A 19,650-nucleotide genomic window follows, 5' to 3' on the forward strand; every position below is an offset into this window, starting at 1 on the left:
AGAGTTAAGCTAACAATAATTTAACATGATCTCGTATAATGGCAAAACATGATAGTGTGGAATTAAATGATCTGAAGATTCTGGATACAGAACAAACAAGAAACATGGCCATACATATATTATACTGAGAATATCCACTCTCATAACTCTCAATAATTTATTTTAGAATTTGTCAGGTTAATATTTCAAAAAATCAACATGAAGTGTCCACCAAAAATAATCAATCAATGAACACATTAGAAATAGAAAGGAACATGGTTGATATAGATAGATGTTGTGAGTCTCTGGCTGCAGTGTATCCTGCTGCTCTGGCTGGAAAATGATGTTTGTTGTTGAGCTTGATTTCTGTTCCTGGAAGATTATGCTCTCAGGGATTGAAATAGCGTGCCATCAAGTTTGAGTTTCTTATCAAGAAAAACCTGGCAAATCCTGGGAGACAGTGCTTATATTCAACGTTTCCATGGATATCCAATTCATCGGGTTGGTGGATATCTGCAGTTGCTTGTCTCCCGGTTGATGCAACACTTTCCACTAAGGGGAAGCATTTACGCAATGTGGTGCCTTTTCATTTCAGGTTCTCACTTTGTATTTCTTCACCCCTTTCCCTCAAACTATTTTAGGAGAGTGCATTTACGTAGACACGTTGTGCCTCTCTTCCTCTGTTTCTTACTTCTCTCTTCCTACCCCTGTCTCTCAGACCTATCCTAAGGGAGCAGACACGTTCTGCCTCTCTATCTCCGAGGGTCAAAGATTCATATGGCCAGGGATTCCTTTGAGCGATATGCGCCGGCCCGTGCCTTATGCCTTGGACTTCTACACAACTGCTCGGGTCTTGATAGATTGAGTGGGGAAGTTCAGGAGAACAACACTTTTTTTTTTTTTACATATGTGTTGTACACTTGACATAAAAGAGACTTCAACGCGTGTATACCTTTTTCGTTGTTCTCTATAATGTTATATATCTGCATACACATTCATTTACATTCTGAAACTTGAATGACACATAAAATATCAAAAAGTCTGCTTCTAATTAACCAGCGCTGACTGACGATATTCAACACACAAACACAACTCATTCAATTTTGTCACTGCCTGAATGGTAGACACAGGTCCGCACTGCAATCCAACCATGGGGTGTTAAATAACAATTCCAATTAAAATGACGAGAGCCACAAATCTGTCAATAGCTAGCTGGATAGCTAACATTCGCTAGCTAGCTTATTAGCTTGGTAGCTAAGGTAGGCTAGCTAACTAAGTAGATAGATAGCGAACGTTAGCTAGCTTGATTTGCAGACAGACATACAAAAATGAGATAGAAGTATCATATCTGTGTTACCCCTTGTTTGTTACACTTTCACATTCATATACATACTTTTAAACATATTTTGATCACTTTAGCTTACCTGAAAATATAGAAACACAAGCACATTGCTGCAACTTGGCTGCATACTGTCGGTTAGGTCTAATGCTGCGTTCACACCAGATGCGATGCGAATATTCGCTTCGCTCTAATCGCTCTTATCGCATCGCTCTAAACGCTCGAGTTTCACCGCGGCTGTCAGCTGTGTTTACTTGCATAATTCAAACAAGACGCGCTGGCTCGGGGGCTACAACTACAACAAAATGAACATATTTCACCGTGATTAAATTGTAATACACGTTTCTAAATGATGCCGAAGTAACAACATACTGATACCGGTTAGTAAAAACCATGAATTAATGCTTGACAAGTCTGCAGACAAGACGGCAGGCGAAACACCTTTTAAAATGCTTGTTTTCTGAATGAAGATCGGATCGACCAGGCTAAGCTAACATTGTATATGCTCCGTCCACACTCATAACAACGGCCTACAGACATAAATAAACCAGCGACTGTATTCGCCATGACACAGACAATATGTGGTTTGTACTTGTTTAACTTTTGTCCAGTTTCTGAACAGATATGAGGAGCTGTGAGCTCTGTGTGCTAACTGCTAACAGCTAACGGCTGATATTTTTCTGGTTGAACGTCAGTGACGGCAGGCTGAGATCCTCACCGCTGATTGGCTACCGCGAGATCGCGTCATGCGAATATGACGCTCGAGTTGAAAAAATTGAACTCGAGTGTTTGTCGCGGCCCCCTTCAATTGCCTCAATCGCGCCGCGGAATTCGCGTCCACCGCTTCATGCTCGCCGTCGGAGGGAATTCTTTACATGTAATCGCGCCGCCCCCAAACATCGCATCGCGTCCGGTGTGAACGCAGCATAATAAGTTATGCCTTTACTTTTCTGTGTTTCACCTAATGGACCCCTGAGTTTACCACTTTGTGCCTGTGTGAGCTTTACTCCTTGTAAACTTAACTTGATCTACTAAATATTAAAGTTATGTATACATACAAGTGCTTGAAAAATATAATACAGTTTCATGTCCATTCATATTTTTTTGTCGAATGACAGACCCAATATTACTGTGGGTCCCACATATTTCACCTTCTACCAATGCATTACATAGCGGCCAATCTGATTGGCTAACAGTTGCACCGCATATTTTCACCTATGGAGCTTCTGTCCTCTTGCATTATTTACAGTTAATACTTAATAGGGTAACATTAGTGCAGGGCTAACGTAACATACCAATCAATGTTAATCTTCCTCCAGACTTACTTAACAATAGGACAGCTAGAAAAACAGAGTTTATGATATCACATTTTTTAGCTTGTCATTTCAAGATAAATCCAGAAAGTAATCTGTATTTTAGTGATCAGGGGCCTCATTTATAACGCCTTGCGTAGGATTGACGTGAGAAGGTTGCTTACGTAGTACAAAGCAAAAAAATTGGTACAGACATTTTCCGACATTTTCCGATTCACAAAACATTGCGTACCGGCGAGGGAAGTGCGTACCGGCACTTCATACGCCTGTTTCCCTTTATAAATCACAATCGACTCGAAATGCGGAGCAGCTTTTGCAGGCTTCACGTAACGCCCATATTTGCCTATAAATAGTCAAAGAAACGCCCATTCATTCATTCATTTTTGACTGACTGCATGAAGAAGATCGCAGGAAATTAGATGTAATTCTGTCCTCCTGCTTACCGCATCATTTATGAGAAAACATTTCATAACATTAACACAACATATTCGAGGTGGTTTTAAATAACATATCCGTATTTATTTATTTCTCCAAGTTATGTTTTTGTGTGCACTGAGGAGTCGCAAACAGGCGTTTGTTTAATCATTTTAAGATTGGCTTTAATCAATGTTTGAAAATGAATTCTTCATATATGATAAATGAGAGGTAACATTTTATTTATTTCCACATATTTCTCTCCATTCTTCCTTCTGCCAACGGTGTCGCAGTTTCTCGTCTCTCCCGTTGTTGTGCTTAGTGCGTACGCATGGGTTAGAGTTTGCGTGGAGGACCGCACATTTTCCCGTCAAGTTAGTATTTTATAAATCGCAAACATTGCGTAGAAACTGGCGTACGCCATTTTTTGAGCGTATATCCCTTTATAAATGAGGCCCCAGGTGAGGGTGAGACTAGAAGTTTCACTAGGGAAAACTCGACTAACATGTCTTCGGCCATTGTTGACGTAAAAATAAAAAAGGATCTTTTATTTTGTTATTCCATTAGCGAATATGTTAACGCATTTTATTGTGTGGCAAGATGCACCTTGGGAGCTGAAAAATGCTCGTTATCAGTGAACAAGGCACATCCTGCGAGATAATCTTCACACATGCTGGAGCTGCAGAGGAACTGGAGGATAAGGGTTTGGTGTATGGTTCCTGATAGACAGGCTGAGAAGAGCAGAGCGGTGATGAAACAAACACCAAAGGGGGTGTTGTTGTGTGTGCAGAGAGAGGAAGTACAGGAGGAGACAAAGAGAGGTGTTATTTATTTCGTTATGCTCCTTCCGTTCACTCTTCTCATTTACTTTCCTGAACGTGCCATCAAAGACATTATGGGCTTCTCTTTTCATGGGCTTTCATCAACAATTGGGAGAATCCTTGTGGTGTAACATGATATAATATTTAGCTTCACTGCAACAAATATTGTGGTATGAAAACAAATTATTTTCATTTAAATAACAATGTTACAACCTCTTGAATAATATTTTCAGATACTTTGATAATAGGTCTCAAATGTTAAAGTCGGACTTAATTATTAAAGTAAAGATTGTTGATTGGTGCTGGTCCCAGTTCACCTCCTGGGCATTGCTGTGGTGACCTTAAGCAAGGCACCACAACCCCCCACTGCTCCCCAGCATACAATATAGTGACGCAGTGATGACGTATTTTTGTAGGCTTAGAGTTTGCAACAAAAAACAATGAGATTTCCCCGTTGGATTTCTGTATATTGCAGAAAATAAGCTCTGTGGCAAACACCTTTATGATACTTAACATGTTTTGTTCAGCAGGGTAATCTCCACATATTAACACCAGCTATAAACAAATTACATCACGGTCGCATGGCTGCGCATCACCACCACTATGCTAAAGGTAACTTATGGCAGCGTGATGATGTTCAGCAGTTTATTTTAGTCACTTCTTAGCAACTGCCATTTTTATGAGTTATAGAAGCTTTAGCGATTCACGAATGGAGTATTTACTGACGTGTTTTGTCTCATAGAACACAATGTCAAAATCTCGTAAGCTTGTAAGCTACCTCAGACCTAATTTCATGCTTTTAACCACAAACATGTTTGAAAAACTATTGACTTAGAGAAAAAATTCTAACTAATATCCGAGTTTTAGGATTCCTTACTGCACCACTCTATAGCTCCAGACTAGGATGGGTCAAATGCAAAGGTCAAATTTCACTGTTTGTGCTGTGTTCATGTACATGTGTGTAACAAAAAAAGACGGTTTCATTTGAATCCTCTGTTTCCGTTAACTGCGACTGTTTTTCGCTTAAAAGGTTAATTTTGTTTAACAATGAGATTTCATTGTTTGGAAGTCCGACTTTTCCCAAACACTTAAAGTTGCAAAAGTGTTCCCTAAAGCCATTTGTCTTACGGCCATATCCCCAAAATCAAAAGTCTATTATTCCTATTGCCCCTTTCTTCGAAAAATACACACTCTTCGTTATTACTGACTTAAATAGTGGATTAAAGTGACTTGATTTAACATCCCTACATCCTTTTCATTAGTGCAGCCCCAAAGACTGCAAAGCCACACAGACACATTGGTTGACAACCTTTCTCCAGAGAGGACATTTCCATCAAGAGTATACCCAACACACACAAGCTGCTCTGACTCCAGGTAGCTGATAACGGCTGCTGTGCAGAGGGAACATGTTTTTAGGGACGTTGTTTTCCCCAACATGACATTCACAGAGTGCTGGCCATTTTCTGCCCGGTTTGTTTCACTTCCACCTGCCTCTGTGCTATTTATTCAGCTCTGGTTGTGGATATGGTGAGGCTTTTTCCATTTAGGATGGATAATGAAAGAAAATAACAAATGTACAGTAAGGTCAATATGTCACCGGCTTATTCGACCAACCTGCCCCCAACTTAATGAGAAAAACAAACAATCTGAAAAGAGAAAGAGGACAACTAAATCAAGCATTATAATTATTTATAATTCAGAAAAATACTCAATAAGGAGCACACAAAAAGAGTAAACACTAAGCATTTAGAAAAAGAATATGGGGAGCGATCAGTCATGCTGTTACAGTCTGCACATTGTTAAAGCGCAAATGAATAGAGAAGCAAACATGAGCATTGCCAATTACTAGCTACAGATTGCATAACATTTCCGCAAATACACAAAGGAACTAAACACCTGTTCAGTCAAGAATAATAGATTATTGTTGTTGTTTTAGTGCATTAATATCATATAATTTAGGGATATACAAGAAACAAAATGAAATTCCAATTCACCCACTGAAAACAGTCATTGTATGCTACAGACGGCAGAAAATATTCTTCATTTAAATATCTGAAATATAATCTTTGTATCTAAAGTACATTAAGTATTTATTTAAACAAGGACAATGCATACAAATACAATAATCTCAACATAGAGAAGTGATGTTTTATGCCAGATTTGAGCTAATAGCTCATTTCAATCTGCAGTACACAGTGATATTAGTGAAGTTGCTAAAACACGCATAAAACACGCTCCAGTGAATGGATAATAATAGAAATGCATTAATGCAAACGCGTGTAATTAGATTACAGTCTATCCAGAAAGAGTTCTTCCAATATACATTTATTTTATGGTTAATATCATTATTATATTGTTGCTTTATTAAAATCAATATTAGGAAGTACACATTCCTTTCACGCATAGAGGTCACTACAGTGGACAGCTATTCAAAAGGTGTTTTCTTGTGCATGTTTTTTTTTTGCATAGTTGCACCATCAGCCACTACATAGGACCCTATTGCATCATCCCATACACTGCCACTCAGTGGAAAGTCGGTGCAAATGCATGATACATGTCTCTAAACCAAGATGGACGACAGAAAGCCAGATGGACCAAGGGTGTTTCTCAATCGCTTGCTTGGTAGCACATGTCTGCCGAGCATCTTGCTTCAGAAGCGAGTCAAGAATACTTCCTGGCATTCGGAAAACGAAGTGTGGAACACGCTAGCAAGTGTGCAGGTGTGCGTCATATGAGAGGCCCCCGCCTTACATCTTCCGCCACAGATTTGGGGAAATTGGTCCGTGCGCAAAGCATTGTGGGGATTTTAAAACCGCGGAGTCTACACATGTGCAGCCTCGATATTTCTCCAAACGGAGTACGCCGGGCTCGGTAGATTTCCAAGTATGCTGGAGATTGGAACAGTACTTCGGCGGCACTCGATGACGTAGTATGCTTGAAATAGTGGCTCTGAAGCAGCTTTACTCGCGATTGAGAAACACCCCAAGTCACCTGCCGATATCCTGCCAATCCTTTCATGGAAGATTGACAAACATCAGTGGCGAGCCGTCAGGGCCCTCTAGGCCCTCTGTGAGGCCCTAAGATATTCAAAAAATATATATTTAAAAACATTAAAAAAAAAAATATTTTTTTTAAATATATATTTTTTTAATATTATTTTTGTTGATTTAATAAAATAACATTTCCAAATAAATAAATCCTTCGAATCTGCCTGTTCAGTCTCTGTTTGAATGTGGGTTACATGAAAGAAGCTCATCTGGCCCTCTCTGCGATTCACAGAGGGCCCGCTATAGTAACTGAACGAGAGAGTAATGTCAAATGACAGTACAATTGACCAATCATATCTTCCCTCTAAATGGGTGGGTTTTATTATCGCGGACTAGATGACAAGTTCCGCCCGCTGTGAAACTTTTCTTGTTTCCATAGCAACAACAACTTCCTGTCAACAGCGTGAACTCGCCTTCAAAATAAAAGCATGCCAAATTACACTTAAGACATACAACTGCAACGAAAGTAACAAACACAATGCAATATCATTTTCAATGTCAAAGAACACAAATTGGGTTCACAGGTGTTGTTTTGTGTGGTAGAGGGTCGCTGTCATTGATGCGTTTTGCACCCTGGGCCGTTGTTTTGATATTCCGCTGAAGTATACGCTGTGACGTAATAACTCTTTTTTTTTCTTTTTTTCGAGGGAAGGGGTGGGGGTCAGAGGGCCTAGGTATAAAGCTCACGGCTCGCCACTGACAAACATCATATGTGTAATTCATGGCACAATTCAAACGGGATCGAAAGATAAGTTTTCTCTCGCCATTGACTTCAATACATAATCTTTCAGAAATAAGGTCCCATGGGGCGGAAGTAGAAGGGCGGGACATCGCCTCTCTATTGTTCAAATGTTTAGAGGTGTCCCGCCCCTTAGCCTATCACAGAAATCTGAAATCCCACATTTAGTAATCCGGTCAATAGTCTACAACAGGAGTCAATAGGGGGTGATTTCACACACAGGCTATGAAACATTTCCTGTAGCTGCTTCACATAAAGGCCTGTATGTGGTTTGAAGTAATGTGCAGCTGCAGCAGAGAGAATGTGCATTAGCAGATTGCAGATACAGCTGCAGGGAGAGTAATCTGAACTCTTCGCTCTGCTCATGAATGTACATTTTAGAGCAACACTTCCTGATAACTCACTAATCCTCACTCTGTTGATCTAAAATGCTCACAGACCTTTTCTCAAGCAAGTTACCCTTTTACAAAAAACCACACTGACACTGGAAAATACACACGTTCATTAAAACACACACACGTACATGTGTATATAAGCAGGCATGCTCTCACTTAGTTTCTCCCCTTCACTTTCTCTCCCATACTCACACACTTTTCTCCTCAGGCACACAGCAGCCTCCATAGAGTGTGTGAAAGCTCTTTGCATTGCAGTTTGACTGCACTTAGAAGGGATGCTTGTGAATCTACACTTACAGCAGCTGAAATGTCGCTGCTTTGTCACTGCAGCTGCTTTAATTTTCTCTCAGTTACTTTCTCTTTCTTTGTCCTCTTTTTATTTTCCCCATTTCACACCTGTCTCATCTTTTACTTTCCTGAACCGAGACTCTATTGATCGCCTCCAGGCTAACCAGAACCAAGGATACGTGATTACATCACTCACTGTTAGAGCTGTTTTAGAATACATTTTTAAGGTTTACTTACATGCCAATATAAAATATTTTGATTGTTATAGTTCCCCGGCTGAAAACTAAAGGAGCAAAGCGATGTTAGTCCGAGCCCAAAAATCAGTGATTCTCCTTCTTAACATATGCTTTTATTGGAAAACCTTTCCTGATTTTTCTTTTGTTTTACTGTCTTTTATGTTTTAGCCATTTCACTATCGTATTCTGCAGTCCTATAGGCCGGCTGGGACTAGGCTTGGGAATTGAAGGGTCGCCAGATCAAGTCCCAATTGGACCAAGTACAGAATGTGGACTGGTAGCTGTAGAGGTGCCAGTTTGCCTCCTGGACACTGCAAAGATGTACTTGAGCAAGGCACTGAAATCATTTTTTCTCCCAAGCCCCTTCGCTCTGATGCTCTCCGCTAATGCTAACGCTAATGCTGGGGGTATTTTCGCCTATCTGTGTAATGTAAATAACACCAGAGTGAATAACTATATTTCCTCTATGGGAAAAATAAAGTAAATCTTAATCTTAATCAACTTCACCGCACTTATACAGTATCTGCCTAAAAGGGTAAAATACTGATAAGATAAAAGGACAATAAAAGTGCATTCTCTGTTCACAAGGTTTCCTAATTCCAAACTCTGGCTGTTTACAGTGATTTGTAGACACAGGTAATATCTCAGATCACACCCCAGTTCTACAATTCTCTCAATACTGTGTAACACTGTAAAGCAACATGTGCCACTAGCAGATATCTGCCCACTCAAACAAACACTATGTCTACAGTTCCTACAACATACAGTGATTCCCAATCTGTTCACTTTACAATATCTATATTCAACCATGTTTCCTTTTTAAACAGCTAAACTACCATTCAATTATAAGGTAAATGTGAAGTCAAGGTGAGAGAGATGTAGAAAATATAACATTAGAACTGGCATGGATTAATTTTTTTCTGTGTACAGCTTTTATAATGGGAACACAAAAATAAGCATGATAAAATAAATGTGGAATTGAAGTACATAAGTGAGATCTGAGATCCAGCCATGATTCAGAGTCAGTTCTTCCTCTGCACCAATAATACGAGAGCTTAAATATTGAATTATCCAAACAATTCATCTGCAGAATGGAACCATTTTGCAGTAATTCACCAGAGCAGGGAGGGCATGCAGTGAAAAATAGGACTGAAATAATGGTTACATTTGTACTGTGCAAAAATAATTCATCATCAGTCTGGCCTGAGGGGAATGAATAGAAATGAAGCAGATGGACAAATAAGAAAGAGGGATGGAGACAGAGGAGAGGTCATCTGTTCTCTGGAGGCTGGAGAGATTCATAGATGTGTTCTGTATCAATAATGTAACAAGAGGAGGGGGGAAGGGAGAGAGGGAGGGAGGCAGCACAACCGGGGCTAAAAGAAAATAAGGAGAAGAAGAGTGGAAAGGAAGGGGATGAGTGCGAGAGAGGGCATGGTGCAGTGCAATGTAGAAAAGGCCACAGTGAAGCCACAAGGTGCTGAGGGGGGGCTGCAGATGCTGCTCATCGACCCGGCTCTCTCCTTCACTTCAACACCATTCAATTCTAGAAGCTTCATTGATATGGTGAGACCTCTCATTACTGTACATTACCCAGAGTGTCGGTACAAAGCACAACATCAATACGCCTCAACTAAGACTACAAAGAAGCACCGCAGTGATGTGGGTCTAAAAGGTGTGTCTGAAAACTCAAACATTGTACAAATGGCAGTGATTGGTTAGATTTTGAGCCTTAAAATGTAACCAAATGTACAATAAAGTATTAATTCTAATATAATATGATGAAATATGTAAGGGATAATGTGCACTGAGACGGTCATTAATAATAATAATTAATGGCATTTATTCTAGTGCTTTTCCAAGTGCTCAAAGCGCTTTAGATTACATTATATTACATATATGAGACGTGTAATCCATTAATACTGTGGACAATACCCACAGGATCAATTTGGGGTGTCTTGCCCAAGGACACAGCGGCATGCTGACTGGGTGATCAGGGTCAGGATGTCAGGGATTTCTTTTTAATTACCACCTCGCTGCACATTATCTAGCTTATAACACGTCTAAAACCCAGATAACCTACTACTTGACTCACAATATAGATTTTATGATTTTATTGATTTAAAAATTATAGTATTGCTCCCGATAAGGAAAAATAGTCAGTTCCAATGCGTACCAACAGCAAACATTTATTATGGCACTACAAAAAAATGACATCACATTAGAAACAAGCAGCTTACACGTGAACAAGGCATTTTTTAAGTCAGAATCAGAATCATAATACCTTTAATCGTCCCACAGAGGGGAAATGGGCAAAAGTGAAGATAGAGACAAAATGTTTTAATTAAAACCACTTTAGATAAAAGGGCATGACAAATATAACATTTTAATTAGAAAAATGTTAATGTTATTCAAATGTACAAGTTACATTTGAGTGGAGATGTAAGGAAGAAAAATAAAAAGATGAATTAGGTACTACAAATAAGAATGGAAAATATGCAATAACAACATATCTATACTGTAACATAGATATGTATAGAACTGGACAAATAAGTGAGACTATGAAAAATTATGGAAACAAGTTCTTTCACTATGAATGTTAAACTGCACATTTACACAATATATGTGTCCTCAACTCAACTGACCACACAGACACTTTAACAGGAACATCTTCACAGTTTCACTACAAACCATTATCGCTTCATTCCATTTGAAAAAAAAAGAAATTCATCTGGCAGCGGAGGAAGTCAAATAAAGTTTTCTATGCTGCCCTCCGGGTATCAATTTATCCACTTTCACAAAAGCTGTCAGCTTTAAGATTGTTTTTTCTGTTTCACTATCAAATTTCCAAAAAAAAATCCACACGCTCCCTCTTTCACAGATGCACACACACACACACACACACACACACACACACACACACACACACACACACACACACACACACACACACACACACACACACACACACACACACACACACACACACACACACACACACACACACACACACACACACACTCTGAGGTGAACAACAATGTGATGCCTCACAGTTTGGGAGCTGAATGACTTTGTTGATGTCACGTCTTCCGTTCACCATCTGTTTCAGACTGGGACCTGGAAACCTGACTCACCACCTGAATAAATCCATTTCAATATAGGCGCACACACACACACACACACACACACACACACACACACACACACACACACACACACACACACACACACACACACACACACACACACACACACACACACACACACTCTCTCTCTCTCTCTGTTATGGTACTGTCGAGGGTTCTTGTGACATGGAGGCAGACGGGTTGAAGATGAAACAGTGCGTCAGTACCTTGTAACTTGTGAAAATTAAAATGCCTCAAAATGGGCCTATTATGCTCAGGTTCATAATTGTATTTAGTGCCTCTACTGTGACATGTTTCCATGCTTTAATGTTCAAAAAGCTCTTTATTTTTCTCATACTGCCTGTGCTGCAGCACCTCTTTTCACCCTCTGTCTAAAACCAGAGCCAGTCTGCTCTGATTGGTTAGCTGGCCGGCTCCATGGTCCACCACTTAGAGATGTCCCGCCCCTTAGCCCATCTCGTACAATGTGTTTGAGCGCTAGCCAATAGGAGCTTGAGTGTAACACATTGATGTCACTATGTTACAGAAGTAAAAAAAGGAGTCCAATGGAGGCGGTTCAGTCAGGGGGGGAGAGTGTGGGAGAGAAAACTTTGGGATTTTAGCCTTTTTAGACCTTTTTCATGCCCACAAACATATAACCCACTGACTACAGGAAAGGGAAAAGCCCAAAAAGCATAATAGGGCCCCTTTAAAATCACTTAAAACTACATTAAAAAAAATACTTTCCCATTCACACATTTAGTTGTATATTTGGACGTGGGATGCTTAAAATTAATTATTATCTATCTTACATCACAACACTTACATGTCAGTCAGCTGAGGATCAAGCTAAGGGGTGCTAATTTAATTGCGGGAAAGTCATGTACATGCTTACACAAACACATTTAAATTCCTGTTTAATCACATCGGAGCGCACTGCATGGAACAAAAACAGACAATAACACAAAGTCAATAACATGTAGCATACTAGGCAGCAAATAGGGAGTGATTACGGATGCATTCAATCAGCGCAGCATGTAGCGTTGAATTCCCCAGCATCACAGTGTGTGTGTGTGTGTGTGTGTGTGTACTGTGTGTACTGTGTGTATCTCCTGTCAAATAAAAAAAAACACCCGTTGACAGAAGGTGTGTTTGCTAATTCATTGCTCCATTGGTCCTCACATCCTTTAATGACATCCTTGTGGCTTTTCTCCTGTTGCTGCTGTAACACCTCACTGCTCCTTCTAATTCTGTCATGGTGTCCTATCCAACCTGACAATTACCCTCCCTTTCCCACTTTCTCTGTTTACTGTAATGACTTTCACTGACAGCGTCAAAACCCTGTTCAAAATACACGTATGCAAAAGGTATTTGATTCTTTTTCATTTCCTATGTTCTGAACTATTGACAGATGACTCATTAACTGTCAGAAATAGAGTGGCGCAGTGTTGATGTATTTGTGTTGGCCGACCAGGAAGTTAGCATTGCAAGGGCTGCCTCGACAAAAGTTTGGTTTATTGCAGAAAATAAGCTCTGTGATACTTAACATGTTTTTGCTCAGCAGGATAATCTTCACATATTAACACCACTTTGATTTTTGAAGTGTACCAGGGATTAAACACGGTATATACATTTTGATGCGCAAGAATAATTCCGTTCCAATCCTACGTTTTAGCTTTTATTCCTCCACAAAACAGAAACATACAATTGGTATTATTCACCTTGTTATCATATATCTGTGTGGGAGTGCATGTGGGGTAAACAGAAAATATCACTCCCAAGCTCACATATTATAATAATATGTGTATAATTTAGACTGTGCTCTGTGATTAGCCTGCATTTAGACCAATAGCTTTTCAGAACACATCCCACAAGCCGATTGTGTGCGTTACACTCTACTCTGGCATTCTTCTGATTGATTGATTGATTGATTGATTGATTGATTGATTGATTATAACTGTGCTGATACTTTGTGTCTCTGCATGTCCACAGGAGGGCGACTCTCTCGGGGCGATGGAGAAGGTTTGTCGTCAGCTGACCTACCATCTCAGCCCCCACTCTCAGTGGAGGAGACATGGTCTGCTCAAGAGGAAACCTCAGGCCTGGTGAGTGTGTGTGTGTGTGTGTGTGTGTGTGTGTGTGTGTGTGTGTGTGTGTGTGTGTGTGTGTGTGTGTGTGTGTGTGTGTGTGTGTGTGTGTGTGTGTGTGTGTGTGTGTGTGTGTGTGTGTGTGTGTGTGTGTGTGTGTGTGTGTGTGTGTGTGTGTGTGTGTGTTGTGTGTGTGTGTGTGTGGTGTGTGTGTGTGTGTGTGTGTGTGTGTGTGGTGTGTGTGTGTGTGTGTGTGTGTGTGTGGTGTGTGTGTGTGCGTGCGTGCGTGCGTGCGTGCGTGCGTGCGTGCGTGCGTGCGTGCGTGCGTGCGTGCGTGCGTGCGTGCGTGCGTGCGTGCGTGCGTGCGTGCGTGCGTGCGTGCGTGCGTGCGTGCGTGCGTGTGTTAAAATCCAGTGATATCTTCACCTTTTATTTTCTCACCGTCACATGGACACAGTTGGAGATGAGATTGGATCCTTCTGTGCCTCCTTCAGTGTCTCTCGTTGTCCTTTTATCTCCCTCTCACTGTCTAAACGTCCCTGTCTTTTTGCATGCACTTTTCACTAAATTGTATTGTTATTTTCTATTTAATATGCATTATTTTGTTTGGCTTTCAGTGTGACCTTCAGTTCCAATCTCAATGTTGCCCGATGAGTCTGCAAATTAAGTTCTATCTGTGATCCGTTACTGTTTCCTTAATTCACTTTGCAGCAGTTAGCTCTCTCTCCTCTCTTGCATCTTGCATCTGCATTATGTAGTTACCTCATCTTGAATCTCTGCAGCCAAATGAAAATGGATCTTTGAAAGGATTTGATATATGCTGCAGTATTAAACTATGCAAATCAGTAATGAAAAGCGACTATCAACAACTAATCCACATGCGTCTCCAGCTCTGCAAAGCACCATCCTCAAACTATTTATATTCAAACTACTGACAGCTGTTCTCAATATGAAATACTTTATGTATGCAAAACACCACATTCAACTTGCAGTCCCAATTAAGCTTTATTTTGAAAGCATCTGCCTCCTTCTATAAACACCATTTACGCCCATCAATATAGAATTTCAGGTTCATATATGTATTTAGTGCCTCTACTGTGACATGTTTCCATGCTCTGATTGGTTAGCTGGTCAGCTCTGTGTCATTGGTCAACCGCTTAGAGATATCCCGCCCCTTAGCCTATCACGTACAATGTGTTCGGGCGCTAGCCAATAGAAGCGCGAGTGTGATGTCATTATGTTACAGATGTACACAAAGGAGTCCAATGGAGGCGTTTCAGGCGGGGGGGGGCATGGGGGAGGGCGAGTGTGTGGGAGAGCTTTTAGTCTTTGCAGGCCATTTACATGCACAAAAACCTATATAACAAACTACAGGAAAAATAGGGCCTCTTTAAGATATAAATACAGACCCAAGCTAAAAACCAAATGCCTCCTCCTCATCCTCCTCCTCCTCCTCCTCCTCCTCCTCCTCCTCCTCCTCCTCCTCCTCCTCCTCCTCCTCCTCCTCCTGAGGTGGACTTTAGGCTGATGAAGCCAGCCAGAGGAGGAGGAGCCAACCCATGAGTGATCTTATAAACTAAGCAGATGTTTTTGTAAACTATGAGATTTTCCCAGCTGAACAGATTATACTTTTTAACAATGTGACAATGATGATACCGGAATGGCTTTTTGTCTAGTGTTTTGAGAGCTTGTTTATATAGTGATTCCAGTGGTTTTAGAGCTGTAGAGTGTGCATTAGACCAGCTTATCAGACAGTAGTTGATGTGGCAGAGGACCATCGAGTGAAGGTATAGCTTAGCTGCTGCAGATGATAGGAAGTTTCTAATGTATCTGTAATTTGACAGATTGAACTTTACTTTATTGCAGACCTTTTTGATATGGGTTTTGAAATTGAGGTTTGTGTCAATATGTACTCCTAAGTACTTGTACTCCGAGACAACCTGAAGTCTCCTTCCAGAAAAGAAAACATCTTGTTCTGTTATAATGCTGTGGCCCTTGGAGAAGAACATACACACTGTCTTTGAGATATTTGGTTGCAAACAATTATTGTTAACCCAGGATGTAATATTCTCCAACACATCAGTGACCTTGGTAGCAGCCTCTTCTGCGGTTTTGCCATGAGTAAAAACAACTGTATCATCAGCATACATTAATACATCACATTCTCCACACACAGAAGGCAGATAATTTATGTACATGCTAAACAGGATTGGGCCCAATACAGAGCCCTGCGGTACTCCAGTTGACAAACATAGTGCACTAGACTTATGGTTCTCAATTTGAACACATTGGGAGCGGGATGAAAGATACGAATTAAAGAGGTTGGTGAATTCTATAGAAAAATTTAAGTTGAGTGTTTTTTGCAATAAGATGTTGTGATTAACAGTGTCAAAAGCTTTCCGTAAGTCAAGGAACACGGCCCCCACAACCCCACCCCTGTCCATTGATGCCTTAACTTTCTCCACGAAGAAGCATGTCGCTGTTTCTGTTGAGTGATTAGCCCTGAATCCAAATTGCATTGGATGCAGTGGAAAGGAGCTGTTGTTGAGATGATTGATGATTTGTTTGGCAATCCATTTTTCAAATACCTTGGATACTATGGGTAAGATACTGATGGGCCTATAGTTGGATGTCATGAGAGGGTCCCCACCTTTGAATAACGGGACCACAACAGCAGGCTTCCATTGATTGGGAAAACTCCCTTGATTGATTGCAATATTAATGATATGCGTTAACAATTGAGGAGTTAATGTCTTTCAGCATGAATGTGTCCATACCGTAGATATCCTTAGCCCTTGAGGATTTCAGATTGGCAATTACTTCCGCAACCTCTGTCTCAGACACTGACTTTAGAACAGCTGCTGGTTCGCTAGTGTTGACAGTCGGGAATGCATTAACTTCCTGAGCTATGAAGCTACTGGCTATGGTAGCCACTGACTCAACAAAATAATAATTGAGTGTAGTTGCCACATCAGCTGGGCATTGTAGAGTTGTGCCCTCAACCCTCAATTCAATTGGCTTGGCTGTTGTAGTGTTTTGACCAGTTAATTTCTTTATTTGGCTCCATATAGCTTTTAAGTTGCCCTGAGCATTTTCAATAATTGTGATAAAGAAGTCCGCTTTTGCTTTTCTCAATTCCCTTGTTGCCTTGTTTCTTAGCCCTGCAAATATATGTCTATCATGGGACATCTTTGATTTTATGGCAGTTTTGAAGGCACTGTCCCGCTCCTTCATTACATTTCTGACATGTCCGTTCATCCAGGGGAGAGTCTGTTTCTTATTTTTATGTTTTATCATGATTGAAAATTCATTGATTGTGGCCTGCAGTTTTCCCGTAAAGTTTTGACTGGTTACTTCTAAATCATTTTCAAGTACTAGATCTTCCCAATCTAAGTTTTGTATAGTAGATCTGAAGTCTTATTGCTTGTATTTTGGGATGCCAAAGGATTCTTTATTACCTGCATACGCAGTGAACCGTTTGCCAGTTAGTTTTCTAGATACCAGCACCATATTGTGGTCTGACAGCCCTGTTACCATATTGTATGATTTTGTAATCCTTTCAGGTCTATTTGTTAAAATTAGGTCAAGCTGGGTACTGGTGCTGTTTGTTATTCGCGTTGGGCCTTTAACGATTTGAGTCAAATTAAAACTATCAGTAATTTACTTAAGCTTCTTCCTTGATGACTTATCTTCCCAATTCAAATTTAAGTCACCCATTACAATTACCATTGGAAGGGGATACAGTTCTGAATGGCTTCTAGAATTGCAGATAGGTTCAAGGTTCAAGCTTTTATTGGTGATACGAACATAGCTACAGTGTAGTTATGACGATGAAAATCTTAGGTCACAGGCTCCTCCAACAGAGCAACACAATAAAACAGAAAAACAGAAAAATAGTAAATACAAAAAGAAAAATAGTAAAAAAGTGAAATAGTGAAATAGTGCAATAAGAGTCTATATACAAGTGATTGGCTTGGATAAATAATTTCTAAGTAGCAGCCAGATGAATGTTATGGATGTTGTTTCAAAGTCCAGGTGTTTAACAGTCTTATGGCCTATGGGATGAAGCTGTCCCTGAGTCTGGTGGTTTTAGTCCCGATGCTGCGGTACCGCCTGCCAGACGGCAGACAGAACAGTTTGTGGCTGGGGGGATGGGGGTCTTTTGTAATCCTGTAGGCACTCCAGATATCCTTATGTATGTTCACAAGCCATGACAAAGTTACAAAGTTAGTTAATAATGATATGCTCCCTTTAAAAATATCAACCATAATCCACTGCATCAGTAATTACATGGTACATATTTACAAAATATACACATTGGCATCCATAGTCAAGACTCAAACAAATCTTGCACGATTCTCAATTCAGTCCTCTGTCAGAAACACAGTGGAATACTTTTAGACTTTTTATTTTATATTTGTGGAAAGCATGACACTTTGGATTCATGATGGCTTAATATAAACATAAAGAGCGCAAGAGAAGGAAAGAGGTTGAAGAAACAGAGATGTAGTGAGAGAAATCAACAGAAGAAGACAGACACAGTATGGGCTCTGGCAGAGTTTGAAGACTGGGTAATTGGAAAAGACTGGGTAATTGGAAAAGACTGGGTAATTGGAAAAGAAAAAAACAATTTACAAGGCAAACACCTCAATCAGTGCGGCAGTCATTTAAATTACATGGATGTCGTCGCAGTTGGTGGAACGGAAAATGTGTTTCTTAGCGAACGCAATATGATAATTTTGTAATTGCGTCGGGATCGGCTCACCCTGTCTGTGTTCCATTTTTTTACGATCGCCTTGCTGCACTTGGATTTGCTGTGAACCTGCTCACTGTGATGCTGCACAACCTAAACCTATCAAATGCCTCCTGGTAGGAGCAGATGGGAGACAAATGACACTAGCAGGGGACAGGGAGAGAGGAGCGCACTGCTGTGTGAACGGAGAAAATAGGAAAATAAAAATCTCTCCTTCTCCGATGTTAGTACACCCTGTGTCACCTCCTCTTCAAACAGCTTGCAGACGAATGCGAGTGTAGAGATGGAAAAACAACAATTGAATGTGGCTATACGATTGTATCCCTGCTGAGTGTTTGTTTGAGTGCCTTCACAGTCAACAAATGATAGGACGCTTTTGTTTTGAAAATAAATAACAAGCAAAGAAATGCCCTGATAGAGCCAGGCATCACCTATAATCACATTAAACGATAGCTGGAGATAGAAATGGAAATTAGGTTTCTTATTCTTCAGTAATTCTGGACTGGTGGACGAGATTAAATCAACACAGAGCTGCAGTCGGCACTTCAGGCTGTCATGAACTCCAGTCAGTGTGATTAAGAGACAGGCTTTATTTATTTATTATCAGTGCGTTGGATGATATTGAATCATGTTTTTGCATGGAATACAGGCCAATAATGCTCTCTACACACACAGACACACACAGACATATATCCAAGCCAATTACTTCTGCCTCTACCGGAGTCTCTTCTGTACAGAGAAAAGGGCCTCCATTCTAACAAACTCCCAGATTCAGGTCTTCAATTACTGCAGGTAAATTGCACTAAGATGGGGCTGTAGGCAGACCCAGCAGGAATCTGATCTGAAAACATATATAGCCTTGAATATATATATAGACCCTTGCTTTGAAGTGCTTCAAAGCAAGGGTCATACAGTTTGTAAGGGATAATGTGCAGTTGGTAATTATTGAAAAAACACACCGACGGTGTGAGCAGCTGCACATTATCCCACTTATTATACGCTTACATTCTATTATACGCTCACATTCAACCTATGACTTGACTCACAATACTGGTTGAAAGATAATCATTTTGGTTTTTCTAAGAATAAATAGTCCGTTCATCTGCGTACCAAA

The 19,650-nt window shown here is 40.4% G+C and overlaps 1 protein-coding gene across 1 annotated transcript in view; it reads left to right on the forward strand.

Moving 5' to 3' along the window:
- The window catches only part of lrrc75a (leucine rich repeat containing 75A), a 60,261-nt gene that overhangs the window by 17,508 nt on the left and 23,103 nt on the right, over positions 1-19,650 (forward strand). Inside the window, exon 3 of the mRNA XM_034113260.1 lies at positions 13,689-13,801. Coding sequence (XP_033969151.1) covers positions 13,689-13,801 — 113 coding nt within the window. The remainder of the gene's footprint in view (positions 1-13,688; positions 13,802-19,650) is intronic.

Source organism: Trematomus bernacchii, unplaced genomic scaffold, assembly GCF_902827165.1.
Source record: "Trematomus bernacchii unplaced genomic scaffold, fTreBer1.1, whole genome shotgun sequence".
Taxonomy (NCBI): domain Eukaryota; kingdom Metazoa; phylum Chordata; class Actinopteri; order Perciformes; family Nototheniidae; genus Trematomus; species Trematomus bernacchii.